This window comes from Acanthisitta chloris, unplaced genomic scaffold (genome assembly GCF_000695815.1).
Source record: "Acanthisitta chloris isolate BGI_N310 unplaced genomic scaffold, ASM69581v1 scaffold7370, whole genome shotgun sequence".
NCBI classification, from domain to species: Eukaryota; Metazoa; Chordata; class Aves; order Passeriformes; family Acanthisittidae; genus Acanthisitta; species Acanthisitta chloris.
Genome location: NW_008653269.1, coordinates 8,640 through 30,649, shown reverse-complemented (window position 1 = coordinate 30,649; position 22,010 = coordinate 8,640). Strand labels below are relative to the sequence as shown.

The 22,010-nt window shown below is 37.5% G+C and overlaps 1 protein-coding gene across 1 annotated transcript in view; it reads right to left on the bottom strand.

The window, feature by feature from the left end:
* The window catches only part of LOC103807452 (protein AF-10-like), a gene marked incomplete at its 5' end in the record, with an annotated part of 55,939 nt that overhangs the window by 27,027 nt on the left and 6,902 nt on the right, over positions 1-22,010 (bottom strand). Inside the window, 2 exon segments of the mRNA XM_009080181.1 lie at positions 5,713-5,891; positions 13,598-13,630. Of these exon segments, the coding sequence (XP_009078429.1) occupies positions 5,713-5,891; positions 13,598-13,630 (212 nt within the window).

Sequence of the window (22,010 nt, the reverse complement as noted above, 5' to 3'; positions counted from 1 at the left end):
GGCTCAGACAAAGGAGGATAACCATCACTATGTGAATGCTTAAGAAAACCCTGCTGGTTTTCTACTGCTCCTAAGGGGAGTGAAGCCAAATGAACTTCAGAAGGGACAATGGAAGTGATAAAAGCAAACTTATTTCACTCAGCATTGCAATTGAGCAGCAGCACCTACCTTCCCAATTATCACATCTCCACCTTGCAGGCAGCACACTATGCTGAAGTGGAGCTATCATGCCATCACAAATAAATCCTAGGGTTAAAAGAACAGCAAACAGCAGCTATTCAGTTCCCTAGCTCTGTGCAAGCCATAAGGAGTGTTGTTACAGATACTTCTTGCCCTTTTCCTTCTTTGTTATCTGCTTCTGCGGCAAAGGAAGTACAGGGCATAAAGTAAAAGTTGGGAACTTAGGAAAATTTATTATTATTATTTATTATTATTTGGTTTATTTAAACCAAAACTGCAGAAGAGGAAAAAAAAAAAGCTTGAAAAAGAAAGAAGAATCCAGCAGCAGCAGCAAGAAAATATCTCTGTCATAAGAAAGAGAAAATAATCTTTTGGATTGTATCTGTAGAACAGGTTAGTGACAAGTATATGCAATATTGTAGAACAGGTTAGTGACAAGTATATGAAACAGTGCTTGAAATTGCCTCACAGATGTGCTTATTACAGTCACTGAGAGCAGAGATACTATCACATGGTTGAATTTTTTTTAAATCATGTACAAAGTCAACATTTCATACTGAATTTTCAAAATAAGAATGAATCCTGCAAAATTCCGAATTAACTGCGATTACTATAATGTAAAGTTCATACATTACCGAGTCACACAATACCAACCCCAAAGAGCTGATGTTTTAAAAAAACCAAAAAGTATATTTAAGCAAACTACTGTGTAACGTTTCCACTCCCACTAAAAATACTATAAGATGACAAAAAAGATGCTTGAATGCATTTTTTTTTCCTTAAAAGCAATACAAGTATATTTAAGCAAACTACTGTGTAATGTTTCCACTCTCACTAAAAATACTATGAGATGACAAAAAAAGATGCTTGAATGCTTTTTTTTTCCTTAAAAGCAATAGAGTCTGAGCCATTAAATGGCTCTAACTGAAGAAAACCCAGCCAAAAACCTGTACTTCCATTTCTGCAGTTTGATCCTGCATTTGGAACAGGGAGACTCCAGAAAAAATCAGCCACAGAGCACTGGGAGGGTAATTTCACTCATTTCAATCATCTAAAAGAACTGACAGCTCAACCAATTTCCATCTTGATCCCAACCAAAGTAACAAACATTCAATTATACAATACTAAGTCTATTAAATCAAAGTTTGAAAAAAAATTAGTAATTTTCCAGTCTAGCAACCATTTCCTGATGAATAAAAAACCAAATAAAACCAAATCCTGCTGTATAACACCAGAAGATACTGAGGTACTCAAGTCACTGCTTTTTTTATGAACAGATGTTAATCACTAAGAATAACTTATCAGAAAGAGCAATACAGAAAACTGTTACAAAACAGCATAACAGGCTGACAAACATTTTTGCTATAATTATGAAACACAAGGATAAAAACTGAGCATAGGACCTTGGAATGGTGCAAGTTGTGACCTGGATTCACGGGAAAAATGAAGACAACGCTCAAAACCCAAGTGGGAGGAAGTGATATTTCTCAGCAGCAGAGCACACATCAATATTCATGTAAAAGTTAATGGCACACTTTGAGAGAACAGACAGCAGTTCAGGACACAGGAATTTGCTGTTACTTACAAACCCAGCAGTGCTCACAAACGTGTCAAGAGGATCCATTCACAGAAAACCAGTAGCAACTATTTGTGTGGACTGTACCTTCTCTCCTGTATCCTTGTGTGGACTGTACCTTCTCTCCTGTACTGTATCACTTTTTGCCTACATTCTTGCAATTGTTAAAGGCATTGTTATGCTAATAAAGCCTCATTGAATTAAGCAGTTTAACCTATCTGAGGCTAAGCCCAAGACACATTAAAAAGAGGAACAGGATGCAAAAAAATCTGCATTTCCAGCAAGTGGCATTTTTTACTTGTCCACTGATTCCCACCAGCACTTAAATCCAGTTATGGCACAGCATGGAACACAAGTTAATAATGTCTTCTGGATTTATTAGGTTGGAATAAAAATTATGAGTGGCAGGAGAGAAAAGAAAATGAGACACAAAAGAAAAGGGGATTGCAACAAGGCACATAATGCAGTTTTGTCTTAAAAACAAACACACAAACACCACAGTATGTGAACTATCATACTAGTTAACACAAAAATCAAAATGCAGGATTTTCAAGTTGGGTTTTGTTAAGATTTAAAATCAGTGCTGGTGTTGAAGGAAAAAGCAGCACTTTGTGGTTTCAATCACTGAAGTTCTATATGGGCATATAAGTTACTAAAAATAACAAAATACTTTGTTCTTTTGAGGAATAGCAATTTAATGGTAGTATTATTTGATAATACTATTACCTCATTTAGGGCAGTTGCTTTCAATTGAGTGCAAGTTTTCAATTGAGTGCAAATTTTCTGTATTAGACTTCTATACTCTCCTAACCAAAATATATAATCTAATTCTGAGACTAATTTTATGCAAACACTTTTTTCCCAAGACATTCTCTTCAGAATTTCCTATCACCCCTTCTTTTAAATGAATCATGCTAAAATATCTATGAAAACTTACCAAATTTATGATGTCCCCAATATCATAGTTGCAAACAGAGATTTAAGAAAACAGCTGAAATCTTACAGGATGCACCTCAGCAGAACATCTTTGAGGCTATTCCCATTTTTAGCACTATGCTAACTGCACATCTGCCATCCTGACCAAGTAACTGAGAAGCCAAGGTTTGGTCGTACATGCTGTCTTGATTAATTTTTTAAGTAAAACCTAATTTTACCTATTATTTTTACCTGCTACAGAGACACAAGCTTACCTTAGCTTTTAAACTAGGCTGATGGGGAGGGGAGGGGGGCAACTGTACTTGGAACACTGCACAAAAATCTAGTAGCACACTCTTATTTGAAGACTTCCATGGTCAAGAGGTGGGTAAACACTGAGAATCCATCCACAAGAGCCCAGTAAGCAGGCAGAGCACTCTGATGAAACTTTGCAGAAGTAAGTAGGTAAACCCTAACCCTTGACATACAATCAGTCATTTATGCTAACTGCATGGTGGGGCGAGGGGGAAGGTTTGCTTCAATTGGAGAACAACCGCATAGTAAACTTGGCTCTCTTGACTGAATCTCTTCAAACTAGTAAGGACCTTCTGCACTGAAAAAAGACTCACTGAAGCAGCCACAGGACTTTGTTGATTCTCTGTTCAAACACAGGAGTACACCTTTAAGCTGCCAACCAAAACTTCTCCCCATTTGAATCTCCCTGTATAATTCAGAACCAAAAGACTCTAAATGGTAGCACCTGTGAATAAGATCCAGATAAGTAAATCTATGACCACTGGAAAACAAGTTTGATACTGAGGTAAGATACATGACTCCTTTGCTTCTCTGGGGAGAAAAAAAAAAGCCCACAAGGCAACCCCCAAAAAACAAAGGCAAAGGAAGGACAGGAATTTTAAGCAGTTAACCTATGGAGGGCTCTCTAGTTCAGCTGAACAGCATGACAAAGTCCATCTCCTAGGGTATACTTCATTTTTTGGTGAATGAGGAAAAAAATTATTCTGGTATTTCTGTTCCTGACTGCTAAATTGTCCCATTGCTTTCTGAGTCTGTTTATCCTCTGACAGAGGTTAACAAACAGAAATGGTGGTGCACAACTCTTGCTTATTTAACTTTTCCATGTCAACTGATTTTGCAGACCTTTGCCTTATCCTATCTCAGTGTATCTTTTTCACAAAAGGGTCCTTCACTATTTACTAACTCCTTATAAAGATGTTCTTTGCCATTGTTCACTGCCATGGCCCTTCTTGTACCTCTTTTGGAATCTACCGTATCTGTTTTGAATAGAAACTGTCCTTTCTCTTTACCATTGATTTCATTTGCCCTCTTACCACCTTGTCAACACAGGCTGGGGAGGTCTTTCAGCAGTTTGTGACAGCTGATCTTCATAATGGCTGACTGCATAGCCTAACATAACCAGCAAACTTGGCTTCTGTTCCTCCTCCTTTCCCTAGATCATTTATGAATATGCTGAGCTGTACAAAAGGCCATAAGGTGGATCTTTCCAAGACTCTGATGGGAAACCTCTGTGCTGTGAAAACTGAGCATTGACTTATTTGGGCTTTCTTAAAGCTTTTAATCTGCTACTGAACTATGACACAACCTCTCCCCTTATCTCCAGACTGTTCAATTTAAGTGTCTTCAGTGAGTTACAGCATGTAATGATCTTTGGAAATTTGAAAAAGAAAAAAAAAGGAAAAAAGAGAACTTGCCAAAGCATTGTATTTTTAACTCATTTCTTTAAAGTAGTTTCTATCCATTTGTGCATCAGAGATGTCACTCAATTTTGTGTGAAAATGCCCCAACAGGTTCCAAATTTACAGAATGTGACAGAAGTCACACAGACACAGTGGCATATCACAAGCCTTATTTCTTTAGGAAACCAATCCAGAAGAATTATTGAAAAATATGAACTGCCACCTATAACAAAGAATTATTATTTGATGTTGAAATGCATTCTGTGTTGGTCTGCACACAGTGTTTCTGCTGTACATGCACTTTACACACCCGCAAGTGCACACACATCCACATTTAAGCTTGATTTTAATTCTTCATGTTTATATCCACTATCTTAAATCACTGTAGACTCTAAAAATTAAAAGTTGATTGCTTATATAGAATCATCAAGGTTGGAAGAGACTTTAAGACCAAGTCCAACTGTTAACCTGTCACTCTGCTGTAATGCCTAAACAGTATCTTCCAGTGCCAGACCCAGGCACCTCTTAAACTAAACACTCTTAGGCATGGTGACTCCACCACCTCCCTGGGCAACCTATTCCAATGGCACAACAATAATTGATACAGTCATTGTAAGAGAGATTCCCATCCACACCTATAACTTTGTGCTCTCCTGTCTTCATAAATGCAATCTTGCCCAACTTAAATTCATACAAAATACTACCATAAGGATATTTTTTCTGGTTCAGTACTTCGATTACGCCACCCCTCAGCACTTCTCCCATGCCTCCCTTATCTCTTGCCATCAAACATGAACTATGTATCTGCATTTGCATGGCCTTTCAAATACAAAACTGTAGCATATGTGTCAACTCATTTGTTATCAAGGTGTCAGCCTCAGACACCTCTATGTCAGGGTTAGCCTTAGTTGGCCATTTGTCAAATCTCCCAAACAAACCCTTCTGTTCTTTAACTCATACCAGCATTTTTGCATAAAACATGCAAAACTTTGTGAGTTTTCCTCTTTTAAATCCTTTCTTCAAACATTGTTCTGATTAGTGACATTGGTTAGAGAACTGGTGAATTGTAATCAGCTTTTACACTACTAGTCATAATATAAGTCATTATTACTAAACACTTCACAGACTATTTTAAAAAAAAAACCTATATGCTCTACAAAGAAGAGACTACGTAACATTATGGGGAACTTCTAGCCATTACAACATTTTCACAACAAAGACAATGTTTATTAACCTATTTTCCAAACAAATGTTGGTTTATTTTAACATTGAAAATATGCAGGTCAATAACACGGTTTGCTATCTTAAATTCTTGTGATAGTTTACCTGAGTTGCAGCAACAACAGTAGTTACAGAAGGCGCGGTTGAAGGTGACAGAGCTCCCACTTGCTGCAAGTGGCCTGAAGCCTGCTGAGGTAAATGAGAACTGGAAACGGGAGTGCTAGATCCTGAGCCAGATACTGCATTTGGAAATGATACTGCTACATCATTGCTGCTAAAAATACCTGAAAAAAATTACAAAAACGATTACATGCATCTCTCTCTCTCCCCCTCCCTCTGTTTTCTAGTAACCATGTAAATATGCAGTAGAAAATTAATCAAGACAAACAAGATCACTTAATACATAATGCAGAAAGCTCGTCTGTTGAAATTCTAACCATGCTGATTGATAAAAGTGCTCTCATCATTTGACATTCTACAGTTCAGGGAACACAGATTGATTCAGTTCTAAGCTTTTGTAAAACACGTGTGATAAATCAAATATTTATGTGCATTACAAACTGCTCAAATATTAACAATAGCAGAATTTTTGGCTAAAATGCCTGCCTTCAACTGAGTCTGATAGCACAGTTTGTTCTTTCAGTGAATTACTGTTAAAATTAAGTAAAGAATGACGTATTGGGCTATATAACAGAACATACACCATACAAATGGAAAAAAAAAACTTTTTAACTTTAAAATAAAGTGTTTCTAAACAACATACATTTGTCCAAAACTGTAATTTTGGCAACTAAGGATTTCTTGCATTTTTTCAGAAAAATATTGACAGCAAGTCTGAGGACAAAGTACTCAGATTTGCCGGTAGAACTGGTGGTATTTCATTTATTCACAAACAAAAATTCCATCCATGATCTATACGAATGCTTGACTAACATTTCTGCTAGAACAGCCAACAATAAACAACTAAACACGTTAACATTAGATAGACTTGTACGTTAGCAATTTAAAAAGGAAGAGTTCATACCCCTTTGTGAAGCCATTACTTCTGTTCATCTACATGCAGGGTAAAGTTCATTAAAGAGGTTGGGAAAAAAAACCCTACTGACCAGAAGCCCAGGACAAGAAGTAGTACCTGTCTATGAAACCGTTAGGCTCCACGTGCATTAGATAAGTGAGCTGTCAGCTGGCCAAGGAATATCAAGCATGGTAGCACTGAACTGCAGTTAGAGGAAGAGTGCCACAGGGAGTAAACAGAAGTAGAATGAACATGGTTAGATCAAAAAAAGCAACAGAACTGAAATGCCAGTTAGAAGGCAAAGGGTGGAGCTAGTTTGTCTCTCATACAAATAATGATCTGAAGAAGGCAGTGACAATAAGAAGATTGGCAATGTTAAAACACCACTTGCCACCCAGATATCCCTCCGAGCACAGGCAATCCAGGGGGACTGTCATCCAAACCCACACATCATAGGTAAACACTGATGCATCTTAAATTCCCTGCCTCTGTTAACTGTCAAGAAAAATGGAAGGGAAAATCAGCCAGACCCAGTAGAGAAAGAAGATACGAAAAACCAGCTGAAGACACATCCCTACAACACTTTTTTCCTGCCTAAACAAAGTTAGTGACTTCTTGTCGTCATCTCCTCAATCTCTTCATCATAGAGCAATTCCATACCTGCTCCCCTTTTTTACTGACCTTCAGATCTTTTTCCACTTAGTGCACCTTTCCTTCCTTGCTGTTTTTTTTGGTTTTTCTTGGTCACCATCCCCAAAAAATCTACAGTTATGGCATCATTAGCAGTTAAGATCCTCGATGTGTTCACTTCGCTATGCCCTTTCTCCAATTTATCTGCCTCATCTAACTAGACAGTACATTTTATGGATCCTGCTCTAATTTGTCCCTACACACCTCCAAAATGAACACAACTAACAAAACACCCTTGCTACTGAGTCTGCTCTTAAATGTGATATAATTATGACCACAAACACTGAAATATACCCCAGCTCCTCACAAGATTTTTTAAATCTGCTATTAATCAGCAATTTCAAGTTAATAAAAAGGATGAGATTTGACCCTTTGTTTTTCAAATGCATTAAAACAATTAAACAAACAAACATTCTTGAAAAATATGAGATTCTCATGCAATTATCAGGTTTCAGGAACCATAATTTTAAGGGTAAAAAATAACAAAATATCACAACACCTATGATTAAATCAGAAGAGCTCATCACCACAAATACTATCGCTCTCATAAAACATTAGTGGTAATGAGAGGAGAAAACAAAATTTCTGGTGACAGTCAAGTACTAAAAGAGAAGGATATTTTGCCAGAAAGGGAAAACAACTCCAAAATTTTAAAGCTATTGTAGATTTGTTTAATTTTTAAAAGTCGTATATCTTTAATAACTGCAGAGCTTCTGCTGCTTCTATTTTAACAATAAGGTTTATTCTTCCTCTTAAAAATAAAATTCTGAAATACAAGCAGATAGTTATGAAATCACGGGCATAAAACTATTTCAAAAGAAAGACAAGCAGTAAACTAGTTTGCCAGTGGAATGAGGTAAGCTAGTATTTGTTGCTAGTTGTAGCAGTAGTATTGAAAACACTCACTATTTGTTGCTGTTGCAAAACACAGGACAAATATGACCTATCCACACACTCTGTTTGGGATAAGTATTTCCATTTAGCAATACCTTACCTAAACACAACAAGTACATGCACCTTCTGGAACTCGTCATGCAACCAAGATATTACTCCATGCAAGCATTCAAATAAGAACTGTATGCTGAACATACAAATAAATCCTCAATTTTCACACTCTCAAAAATGTGTATGAAAAATATGTGCATGTCATATTAGAAAGCCAAGACAGTACACATTTAAAATGTCTCGAACATACTAAGCTGTCCTTTGGGATTTGGGAAGAGATAAATCACTTTCTGGATCGGGAAGGAATAATGACGAAAGCCTGAACAAATCACTGCAAACCACATTAATGTTTAAAACAAACAAACCACCTTCGAGTCCTCCCATATTACTGAAAAGCCACACAGCTATAACTTGTGATGAGTGGCATTCTGTAATTTGCCAGAGGCGTAAACAGGATGGTTAAATACAACCTTCAGCACTTCAAACAGAACAGTTCTTCAGCTGCAGGTGGAAATGGACACGTAACCCTGTTCAAGTAGAGTCTGACTGTGCCTAACCCTGCAAACAGAGCTGCAGAACACTAATTTCAGCTTCTAACAGACAGAATGCTCACATAGCCTGCACTGCTGCAGTGAAAGACTTAACAAAAAGGCAACTAAATAAAATTAAAAAAAATAATCTCTGGGCAACAAGTAACTGCCTGCTTAGCACAGAAGGTAGTACTATAGAGCAGGGAATGCATCAGATAATGCAGATTGGAGAAAAACTGCATTCTTTTTTTGTTGACAGTCAATGACAAAATAGGTAATAGAGGAAATAAAAGAAGTTCAAGAATAGTCAAAACCAAAAATAGCCTCAAGTTATAATTAGCTGTGTAGCAACATACACCAGGAGGCACACAGAACAATTTTAGTGATTTTACACAAAATCTCAAAAAGAAGTAGTTCCATGAGCAGAAGAATTAACAAAACAGATTAAATTCTGGCTTTCAGTAGCGTTGCATCTCACAGATGACATCAATACACCAAGCTTTCCTCCTACAATTTCTGAATTTATGAAATATGACACGTTAAGAATTTCATGCTTATTCTAGTCTGATTCAAGAAGTTTTGAAGTACTCATAGATTAGAGCACTAAGATAAAGAGCTCCATGATCACATCTGAGACACATGCTCAGAACTACAAGAAAGACCTGTATCATAGAATCATAGATCAACCAGGTTGGAAGAGACTTCAAAGATCATCAAGTCCAACCCTACCATGGTTACTAGACCATGGCACTAAGTGACACATCCAGTCTCAGCTTGAAACCCTCCAGGGATGGTGAATCCAACACCTCATGGGCAGCCCATTCCAATGCCTGAGTACTCTCTCTGTAAAAAATCTCTTCCTAATATCCAACCTAACCCTCCCATGGCAGAGCTTGAGTCTGTGCCCTCAAGTGTGTCACAGCACAGAGAGATCTCTGTAATAAAATAAGTTACACAGATATGGAAGAACAACTGCTAAAGGTCTTAACTTTTATTTAGATGTTCACTTTTGTAACCGTGAGCCAATACATACAAGCCTAAGTTACCTTAAGAAGACATACTAAAACCAAAGCACTTTTTAGGCTCACTGAATGAATATTCCTGAGTAGGAGCATGACATTTGTGACCTACATTTCATAATGATTTCTATGGGGAAGTTACTTTGCTGAAGGTCTTCAAAAAGACACCATAGCTTCAAACCACCCTGACAGCAATCTATCTCAGTGCTAAAATGGTGAGTCACTGGAAGCACCAGATTTCTCTTCACTGTTAATATAGCCTTTTACTGGAAGAACTGGAGAACTCAGAAGTTCTGTCTTTTGGACTCCAGTGATCTGAGGCTGGTGTGTGAGGGTGTGCTGCAGGATGCCTGATTGAGCCAGAATTTTCAAATGGGGGCCATGCCAGAGGCTAACAACTAACAACTAACAACATCAATGCACTTGTGACTAATTATTTCTGGTGGGGAGGAACAGCTGCTGCCCAAACTGCTGAAAGATTACACATAACTGTCATTAGCAACAGTTAAAGTATTAATGTGGTACTCTAGAACCTCATGGACAGATAGTTATGCTTAGGTTTGTACTATTTGACAATCAAACAGCTACTCAACACTCAAAAAAATGTGCATGAAGGAACTATTTCAGGCTGATTTTGCAATTTGTCCTTCTCTTGTTTTTCCTTTTTCACAAGGCATATGGTTTAGCTGAGCACTACTATCCCCAAGCTTCAAAAGAGACAGATGCATATTTATCAACACTGAAAAATCTTTGCCCAAGTGGTGCTAGATTCCAAAATTTTAATTCATTCATGTTCAGTACAGATTCTGTCTAGCTTAGGTTATCCTGTTAAAAAAAAAATCATACTGCGTATACTAAATTTTTGCTGCACTGATGCAGAGGCCAAAGCTACAGGACTGAAGTTTCTTTGAAAACCCAGTGTCTTCCAAAGCCCATCACAGCACTGGGACTGGCACGATGGATGTCTGTTCTGTGCTATGACTCCCCTCACTGCCACTCCAAAATCAGCATAAGACAACAGTCAAACACAAAGACCCGAGAACAGCAACAGGAGTATGAAATAAAACACAGAAGACAGAACTAGCAAGAACAGAAAGAAGTAGGAACAGAAAGGCCACAACCAAACATTACAATTTACAGCTAGCTCCAACATAAAATAACAATCAGGTCATCACTTCCCATAGCCTTTTTTTTAAAGTATGCACTAAAACTGCTAACAGATACGTATGTCTACTCTCTCTTGCCCCTTTCCAGTGGTAGGCCCATAAATGCAGAGATGAGACTTCAAGGTCAAGCCAAAAAAGTTTGACTGCAAGGTCTAGAATAAGACAGAAGGAGAAAGCGCATTGCTATCACGCAGTGAAGAGCAGTGAAAACTTTACATCTCTCAACTGCAATTTTGATAGGTTTTTTTAAAAAACCAAGTTTTTGAAAAAGCATGAAGTTGACCATAAGACTGTGAAACAAAGCACTGAGTATACCAAGCCTCTTACTGCTAAAACTGCAGCGTGACACTTCTGCCTTGGAGCGTCTTGACTTCTTTCTATTAATACAGACATCTTAATGGAAAGATACAGCTTCCATGATTCCCTTTTCCAGTCCTCTTTTTAGGACTAGACCCTTTCAAACCATGATCAATACTTTTACTATTATCCTTCCTCCTTTACTCTTTGTCAGCACCAAATTTCAACTGACAGGCTTCAACTATCACCTTTATATTAGCAAAACTATCAAATGAACCTCAGCACTCCAAACTTATATTTGCCTCCACTCAAACTAAAGCTCACCGATTTTCTTTCAAGTACTCCATTGTCGATGTGAAGTTTAACCTCAGTGCAATGAAAAACCAAGTTCCTGATACACTGTCTTCATCAAAACTCTTACTGACAGCAAAACAAAGTCCTCAGCACTATCTGCCTCAATCTAAATATGCTATTGGAGTAAAGCATCTTCCTTTATTTAAATACTTATCTCAAGTTTGAATACTATCTTTCCATCCTATATACACACACAAGACAAAATCTTTCCTTGCTGTTCATCTTATCAAAAATTTCTTTCTACCCTCATTGATTTCACCCAAATATATACATACACTTTTGTCAAAACACGAGCTCTGCAATACTGGGGGGGAAAAGTAATCAACTTAAACATGGGAAGGTACCACAAAACATTGCCACCACCACACCATCACCCCAGAAAAAGGTAGATTAGATGAGAAATCCTGTCCAAACACCACTCTGAAACAAATATGTAGCTAAAATTATGCTGCTCCACAACAGAAACTCATATAAAGCATTACTATTGGTTGGCAATAAATGCCCTTCCAACATAACATCTATGCTATTAGCTTAAAAAACCAAAAGTGCAAGGTCAAAAGAAGTCAGAAATGGTGTTCCATCAATTTCTGCTCTGCACCCTATTGTGAACCTGTACCTCCTCTTCAACATTAAACAGCAAAAAGGCTCTGCTTATAAAACAGCAGAAACTCACCAAGTCCAAATTCAGCACACTTTGTCAGATACCCTTCAGATGTTTTATTTTTGTTCAGAAAAATGGTGAGCTTGCTTTCCTTCATCTCAAAGCTGGTTCACACCACTGTATACCTGGGAGAGTGAGAGGGAAACCCTATATCAAAAGGAAAAAGGCTAAACCTATTTTACCAAAGCAAAGTCAATCTAGAAAAATTTCAATGTAGACTATGAAATATAAATTTAATGCAATATTAATTTTTTTATTCTTTAAGAGACCCACCACTGTAGACATGTGCCTAACAGACGTAACTCATGGCTCCAACGGTGTGAAAAGCAAAAGTCCTATAAAACCTTAATGACTGCTGCCTTAAAATGCAAAGAACTTCACCATGCAAAGTTTCAAACATTTAAATTCTTTTACATATGCTGGACTCCGAGCCAATACAATTAGCAATGCATGCAGCACTGCTCTTCCAACATACATGCACAGCAATAAGAAAATCATTCTATCTGGCTGACACAATGGATAAAAAAAAATCCAATTTTGATTAACAGATCACCTGACACCAATTAAATATCACACTGAGAAAGAAACTTGGTCGTCTTCAAAACTAGCCTCAGGAGAGGGTTTTAAATCTTTCAGTAACTTGTGAATGTAGCTATGATTGTTTCCTACAAACGAACAAGAGCTTTGAAAAAGTAAACCAAGTTCTAATTTAATAAGACATATTTCATTTCCACTGGCTGTGAGTGAATACAGAACTAGGGGTACAAAGCCAATACTGAATACTAAAGGCGACAGCAATTAGATACATTAAAGATTCAATATTGCTCCCTCTGAAACTGATAGTTCTGTTATCAGCGACACAAATGGGCAGCATCAGGCTGTCAGAACAAAGAATGGACAAAACAAGGCTACCTTCACATGCATTACTTGTAGTAATTTAAGTAGTCAAGAAGGCAAGTGGGAGAATGCCTGAGGTAGACACCAGTATAACACACCTATGAATGGAGCACAGAAGAAGAACTAGAAACACTATTCACAAAATTAAAGAAAAGAATCTCAGAACTGGAATAAAACTGTTATCGTTTTACTGCACACATACAAAAAGATCATAAAAAGAGAACTGAGGAACTATTGACCTATCAGGCTCCTGCAGACAATCTACAAAGTTTTCACTCAAGTCCTGAACAATTGACGCACTGCAGACCTGTATTTCACCCAATCCATAGAATATGCAGACCTTCAATCAGGCTTTTCCACAAAAGGCTACCCTTTGTGATAAATGAACCTCTGAAAAAGATTCTAATATAACTTACCATTATGTATGGCATTCATCAACTTCGAGAAAGCTTTTGAGTTAGGAGAAAAAGGGCTTCATGTTAAGATCATGTTTAACAGACGCACAAAAGAATATATGTATAGACAGGAATTTCAGTGAACAATAATATACCTGAATACATCTTTCTTGTATAACAGCTCTGATCATTTACAGTAGCTCAAACTGTAAAATGGATTTATTTCTATCGACTATAATTTTTTACTTATATTTCTTTTATCAGTGTTGGTTAGATTTGAAATGTCAAGCATAAGAACATCGCAGCACACACTAATTAGCTGCATTCTAAAGCTATTACTACAAATAAAAATTCAAATCCTTTCCAGCGGCAATCAGACTTCCCAACAAAAGACTGATTTTAATTTCATTGTCTGCAACAAATTTAGAAACTCAAACGGAAGTTGCCTTGCTAATTTTAATCACAAGGCATCTGTTTTGCTTCACAGAGAGATTTGAGGCGAACTCAAGCAATCAAGAAGTTGAACAGAAAAGGTTTTTGTGTCCTGGACTTTAGAGAGCTCAGTTCAAGAGCAACTCAGATATGTAGAGAGAAAGAACATCCAACTAGTGGTACACCAAAGGAGATGCCCACATGAACCTCCTTTCCTTCAAGAGCTGAGGTTTTCACAGAATATTGATCTCTGACCTTGAAGTGCCCGAGTACACTCAGATCCTCTGCTGGGTAGCTGGAAGTCTCTAACACAGCTCTCACGGCACGACAGCCCTTTGATGCCCAGCTGCAGAGTGATGGCACTCACAGATTCTGGCCCTCTTCCACTTAGGCCATCACTTCATTTATGCTTAGGATAATGACCTCATTACTATTTTAGGTTTGGTTTACTAGTTCACTCTTTCTCACTGCTAATGAACAAAGCCTTCAGCTTACGTGTCTGGTTTGACAAGATGATCCAACGAATGAGTTTACAGGTGAGAGAGTCGCAAACACCTGCTATACCTCCGTGGGAGAATTTTCTACCTCAGCCTCTGAGGTCTGACTGTAATAACTGGTCGTGTTCCAACAGGGCAACTGCCTTTTATGCTTTAATTTTTCTCTTCTTTACTCTCACCACAATTGGCAGCTACTAGAGATTGCTGTCATAAGTCATTTTTTAACTGCCAGGCTCTTCTGAACATGAGGATTTCAAAAAATGAACTAACAACAAAGACACCTTAAAACTTGTGTCACTGATACTCAAATATTACAAAACTAATTCAGAAGTCATTAAAAAAATAAAATCCTAGCCTTTTAGCTACTGTCTAAACTTAAGCAACTAGCCAAATGTATTTCAATGGGAAAAAAAACTTTTAAAATTTGGAATATTTTAATTAAAGCATTACAGACCAAGTCTGTACTATAAACATTGAAATACTGTTGGAGGGGGCTGTGGTAGAGAAAAAGTACCCACAATATACAAAATCCTGGACAATTCTTGACAAAAGTGCATTAATCTGATAAAAATGAAACTGCTCATTTCATTAACTTTCTCAAGTGTTCAGAGAACTAACAAAATGTACAAAAATACACTTATGAACAAAACTAAACAAAAAAATTACTAAAATATGAATATGGCTAGAATGATACACATTATACTATTTGGGAAAATTCCACCTCAGGTGCAGAGGACACCATGCAACTGTTGTCTGCCACCCTTACAAGCAGAGTCATTTCACCCACACCTACTCTCAACAGCCTTTGTTTGACTATAATTGTATCAGTTTGTGCAGTTATGCTCAAATTCTGTGCACAAGAAATAGAAGCCACTTTGATCCACCACTGCTTTTGAAGTAAGGAACCGCTGGGTAGGTCTGGGGGGAGGCTTGGGGTTGTGGTGGGATTTTTCTTTTTTTTCCTCTATTTTTTACTTTATTCAAACAAGCTCAGCCCTAGATTGCCTGAAGCCATACCTTTTGCTTTTGTTTCTTTAAAACTGTACCACACAGCAGCTACCATTAACCCAAGCAATCACAATGTATTCCCAAGAGGTATGAGAAAGTTTTAAAGCAGAATACACTAGGTATGCCCCAATGCAAAATTCACTCCTCTAAGATACACACTGCATAAGCAAATGAGGAAGAGATGCAGTTAAAGAGCTGTAGACCTTGGCAGCAACATGGGGTTAAAGCAGCAGTTGTCTGGCAACTCAAGAACACGCACAAAAACAAAGTAGGAGAAACAAACTGCAGCAGAACTCCTTACAACTGCAGCTACTAAACGTGGGGGGGAAATGTCTTTTTAACATTGATGGTATACACAGTCCTTAAGAGAACAGTACCAATTCCAGGATACATGAATTACACTTTAGTCTGCTACTGTGCAGAAAGAACTTCTCACAAGATGCATGTGCTACCATGGCATAAATATGTAAGGAGAGGATTCACAACTTCGATTCTTACTTTGAAAGTCTCTTGGAATCCTCAAGATTTCCAATAGGGAGTAAAAAAGACTATCATGTAATGATGAAAAGAGACAAATGTAGTGTTTTGTATTATCAGAAGGAAACACAACAAAATACCACTTAAAAACTTGATGTTGCACCCGTATTTCAAATACTACCTGATATCTTAAAATAGGATACAGACACATTAAGAGAGATCTCAAACAGGTAGGAAGGATATCATATGAATGACGAAAAGGTACTAAGATATCTAGGTCTAAAAAGATAATGAGGGGGAAGTGACAGACATTTATCAGTTCTGAACGCTGTAAAGAAGCTGAATATTTTTGATGATCATTCACTGTGTTTAGAGGAGCATAATGATCAGCAACAGTTGCATAAAAAGCACATCCTTTTACAATGTATAAAAAGGATATGAAACTCACTTCTCACATTTTGGACTCTAACAGCACAAACAGTTCCAACAATTATGACAGAAATTCAAGGAAGAGACCAATTCATGGAAAAGATCAATAGCTGCAGATATCCAACCCTGAGTTGACATACAGAGTCTGAGTAAGAAAACATCCTGTTTAACCTAATTCCTTTAAAACAAACTATTCCAACACAGACCTCATCCAGTTACACCAGGAAGGGCCAACACTAGCTCAGTCCTCCTTGTGACTGATGGAGCTAATTCTAGACTCCTCCCGAGCCTCACCACAGAACAGAGGGAGAACTGTTCCCCTACCACACTCCATAAATCAGTAGAAGGCAGATGAAAATAGGTGTTTTATTCTGGAAGCAAAAAAGAGCTACTGTCTTGGTTCCTGGTATGACTGCATCTCTTGGCAGCTACCTCTTTCCTGCCTTTCCTGTGCTGAAGTGCCCTCCCAGACACAGAGTTTTCTCCTCTAGCCAAGCCATTGAACTCCAACATGCTAAGGTGTTAAGAAAGGTTAGGGATGGTGAAAAGTAATCATATATACGCCAAAAAAGTATATACCGTTATAGCTGGACTTCACATTCATTGTTTTCTTCGGGTTTTTTCCATCTCTACTGCCTTATGCACTTCCCTCTCTGTCTTGGCTGAATCCTTCCTGTCCTCATCCAATCCTGATGGGAGCTGCTATTGCTTCCTTTAAAACCTTACAATTATTCTTTCTCAATATCAACTCTGTTTGGAAAAACTTTGATGCTTCCAGCTCATTCATCAATTAGTTTCCAAATCTCTCAGAACTGACAATGTGTTAATACCTACATCTGAGTCACCAATCAATGACTGCTCCTTGTTTTTAAGGGAATTGGTTACGCATACAAAAACTGAAGTTCAATTCTAAGTTTATCACTACTCCCACAAGACAAAGAAGGCCTAGTGACTTTGTCCCTTGGAATGATGTTATTTGCAACCACTAAATCCCTCAGATTGGGTATTAGTCCACGACAGTTGCCCCCCTCTAAGGAAAAAACAAAACAAAAAAAACCCAACAACTTTGAGATTGTTACGTGAAAGGTAACTATACTGATGACTTTTTCATTTGTGTGGGAGAATGGGGCAATGGGGTTTTTTGGTTCATGGCTTGGTTGGTTTCAGTGGGTTTCTTATTATCACTTTTAACTGGAACTTCTAATCAGGAAATCCTTCCAACAAATGTTCAAAACAAATAACAGGAAACAGAAATAAAACCAAGTCAAGACAAAGAATCTGACACTATTACTCATGCACAAGCCCCAGTCAGAAGTATATATTCCTGAGCTCTGTTACCAGCTTCCATGAATCTCCTCTCAAGTTTCTAGCACTAGACTGGTCCAAAGACCATAGAGGCTCACTCACTCTTTTTTTGACAAAAGTTTCCCTTTTTTTCCAGTTACTTAGTTTAAGAAGAACCCTCTTCAGAAACTTTTACCACTGCATGTAATTCTCCCTCATAAAATACATGCAGCAACCTAGGTCACTGTCAAAATTAAGTTTTCTTACTGCTGTCCTTACGGCCTTCTCACAGACACCTCACTATCTACCAGACCTGACAACAAAAAACGAAGACTTCTATTTAAAACCTGCATAAAACATATAGGAAGAACAATATGAAGTAATAAGTTTGCATCTAAACCAGGTGTTAAACCTCAGTTTTGTTCAAATGGACAAAAGATTTACTTTACATTCAGGATCAGGTAAGAATTAGCTTTTCTGACAATATAGTTTATTTCACTTAGTATTTTCTATGTTACCACCACAAAAGCCCTAGTGAGAACTGTTCTGGTTTTGACAGCACAGTTTGTGTATACATCATACCTGTATATCAAGCTCCTACAGCATTTTTTCAGTTATGCCTAATACTCCTGAAAAAAAGGTTTATTTGAGTAACCTCCTGAAAACACAGTGTTGGCTTATCTGTGACAATTTTCTGCATTTTATTTATTAAAAGTGAGCTCACATTCATGTGGATCACACAAGGATCTTGCAGGTACAGGTAACCTTTATAAAATATAAAGAAAAATAGTAGAAGTTTTTTACTCTAAGGGTGGTGAGACACTGTCCCAGGTTGCCCAGGCAGGTGGTGGCTGCCCTGACCCTGGCAGTGTTCAAGGCCTTGAGCAACCTGGTCTAGTGAGGAGGTGTCCCTGCCCAGGGCAGGGGGTGGAACTGGATTATCTGTAAGGTCCATTCCAACCCATAAAATTCAATGATTCTGTGAAATGTCATACAGTGAAAAGCCACTGGGACACACTGTCATTTGGTGTACCTAATACACCTTTACATCTAGACAGACACTGGATTCCACAGTTTCCCTTTTTTGAAGTGTTTTTAGTACAAATGCTATTGAAATCTACTACTGTACTTGCAGAACTATCCCAATCGGTTCCTGCCGTTTTTACTGCAGCTAGATGTTTGGGCTGTCCTCAGCCACAGCATCTGGAGCTACCTGAGGACCACTCAGCTGCAAACATCTCACTGCAGAGCAAGAACTGCTGTGAGGCACATGCCCCAGTGTAGCACCAATGACACACTACAGTACCACAGCACTCGCTGTCCAGAGCTCCAGAAAGCTGCTGTGCTTAGTCCTACCACATCCATGGAACTTCTTTAAGGAAGTAAAATAAATTATTTGCATAAGAAAGAAGCATGAGGAAATGTGGACTTGATAATCAGACACTTGGCCTGATGATGTTTGCTTTCAAAAGTAGAATAGCTCCTATCCAGAGCTGAATGACCACGTCAATCTGTCCACTCTAAGTCTTAATGGATTTGTCCCCAGCAACATCTTACAGTTAAAACCTCGATTAATTTAAGAGAACAAGTCTTTTTCATACCACTACATTGTGTTAGCATTTCTATTTAAATTTTTTCTGTTCTTTTTAAAATTTTACAGGGGAATCTCAGAAATTAATAAGATAATCAACAACAGCTCTAGACATTACAGCCTCTCCCTGAGTGTAATCCTTAAACAACTTTCTGTCAGTTTAACTTCTGGTACTGCAGTTCTTCACATCAAATAAATGCACAGATTTAAATGCAAAGTACACTTCCTTCTGCTTTTAAAATCCTGACTGTAGTGCTATCACCTCCGACTGACAACAACAACAACAAAAGAATTTTACCATATGAATTGGACAATCTTCAGAGGGGCAAAAATGCTTCAAGTACTATCAACACATACACTCACTTCTTTTTCAGCTAGATTTGAATTCTGAAAGACTTGAAAGTCTAAGATCTGAAAAGTACAATCTTCAAGGGAGGGTAAAAAACCCTACTATTCCTTTTATAGTCAAGCCTCTTCTCTACCCTCCCACACACACACTTTTTTATGTTCCCTATCACCTTTAACAGATTTTATGGAGTTAAAAGACTGATTGCTATCTCACATTTGACTTAAAAAGAATGCCATACTCTGGTAAATTGACTCCAGATGCTCAAAAATGTTCACACTCAAAAACATGAATATTTAATTTTAAAATCTCTATATACAAAATGATACCAAATGAAGAGGGGGTTTAAGTCCTTTTTCCTAAGTTAAGTAATTTTTAAAGGAGATCCCAGGAATTAAACAGTTGCAAGTAAAGAAACAGCACCTGTATCTCACTTTGTTTTCCATGAGGCAATAGAAATTCATTTTAGGAATATTTTCTTGATCTTCAGAAAAGGGATACACCTCTACAGTAAATACCAAGTTCTGCAACAGACTTCCGATAGGATAGAAACCTTAATTGCTTCACAGTGTCTCCTTGTTCCCCTGCTCTGTTTTAAATTCTCATTCTTAGTTTTACAGTAAGTTAAAGAACATAATCAAAGCACAAAACTAGAAATTTCAGTATATTTTCTCTTTCTGCATTTTTTAATATAATAATGATAATACCACATACATTTACTCCATGTATCTGCAAAGACAATCAGCCCCTGAAAAAGCAGGCAATTAATTTTCTTTACTATACAGACAACAATAATAGCAAAGCTGTCAAGCTAGATCTCATCCATACAGTGTAGTCCATCCACATTACCCAGGCCTAAAATGAGCAAGTTTTTATTAGGAATTCAAACCTAAGAGCAAATATATACAAGGTACTTTGTCAAATATAACCTAAAAGCAAACAGTTGACAAAAAGCTCATGGCCTTCTTAAAAACCTTCCCTTACCAAAAATGAAAGATTCAAAGCTAAATTGAAAAGAAGTAAGTAGAGCAACCCAAGCAGCTTTAAGCCCACCCCAGTCCATTTTCTTCTCTGCCAATACAGATACAACTAACAAAAAGTCAGTGTAGTCACACAGGTATTGGTTACGTTTCAAACAGATAATTTTTAGATGCCAATTCTGCAAATAATTCTAGATGGGCAAAAATCTAGACGTCTAGAATTTCTTGTACTTGTTCTTAAATTCATGTTTGGGTAGAAGATTCACAAAGCTTGAAGCTTAAAGATATAACCTTCAGAATTTCCATTTTAACCTGACAGACACATTCTCATACAGCAAGTAACTAGTCAGGTAATTTCCACATCTGCCAAGATCTTTTTAGCAGGCCTTAGCAGCTTGACATGGAAGCTCTACCCTAGTTCTTAGAACTTACCTTCCCTTTCCTGGGACTTTTTCCCCACTTCAGAAAGCCCTGACATCTGTTTTCACTCAAAAAAAAACCCAAACAAACAAACAAGACCCACAGAAATCTACAATTTTTTGAGAAAGGAAAACTTTCTTTTGTTTTGCTTTGTTTTAAATCAAGTTTGGTATCATATCAACGTTGCAAGAGTTTGCAGTGCTGTGACATTCAGGGGGCTGGTTTACATCTCATGCACAAACCACTGCTGCCATGGAAAGCCATGCAGCTTGGAGACTTCAAAACTGGAAATGCTGAACATTCCTTGTTTTCAGCAGCCAAAGTACTACAAGTCTGTAATTTTCTATTTACCTTTTTTTTTTAAAATAGAAAACAGGACAATTATCATAATATATTATGCAATTACCAATAAGAAAATCTTGAGCAGGAATATTAATTCTTCCTGCAGAACAATTATGATCCTGCTTCTAAATATTTTAATAAAATGAAATTATTCCCAAATTAAAGATACTCCAGTCTAGCAAAAAGCTTCAGACTCTTTAAAAACAATGTTTTAAAAATCTCCATTGCTGTATGGCTCTTCTCAACTTGCACACAGTCATATTTTAGGAAGAAATTAATATCATAATTACAGTATACCACTACCTGCAGTATCTATGGGCCAATGTCAAGTGATGTAACTTTCCCATCCCTTGAAATGAGAGTCACAGGGATGACAAAAGCCATTTTTGCCCTAAAACATCTCAATATGAGATAATGTTCAGTTCTCCATCATTATTCATTAGGTTTTCATCAGTGTTTTCAAAACACACCTCTGTTAGGACGTTCTTATTCAGTGCTTTTTGCAGAAAACCTTCTTAATCAAGGAATTATTATTCATTACATCCAAGTATATTTCTTACAACAAACAGTTTAAAAACCCACCACGAGGCCTCAAGAGCAAGCAGCAAAGATGACTTAATTTCCTCCC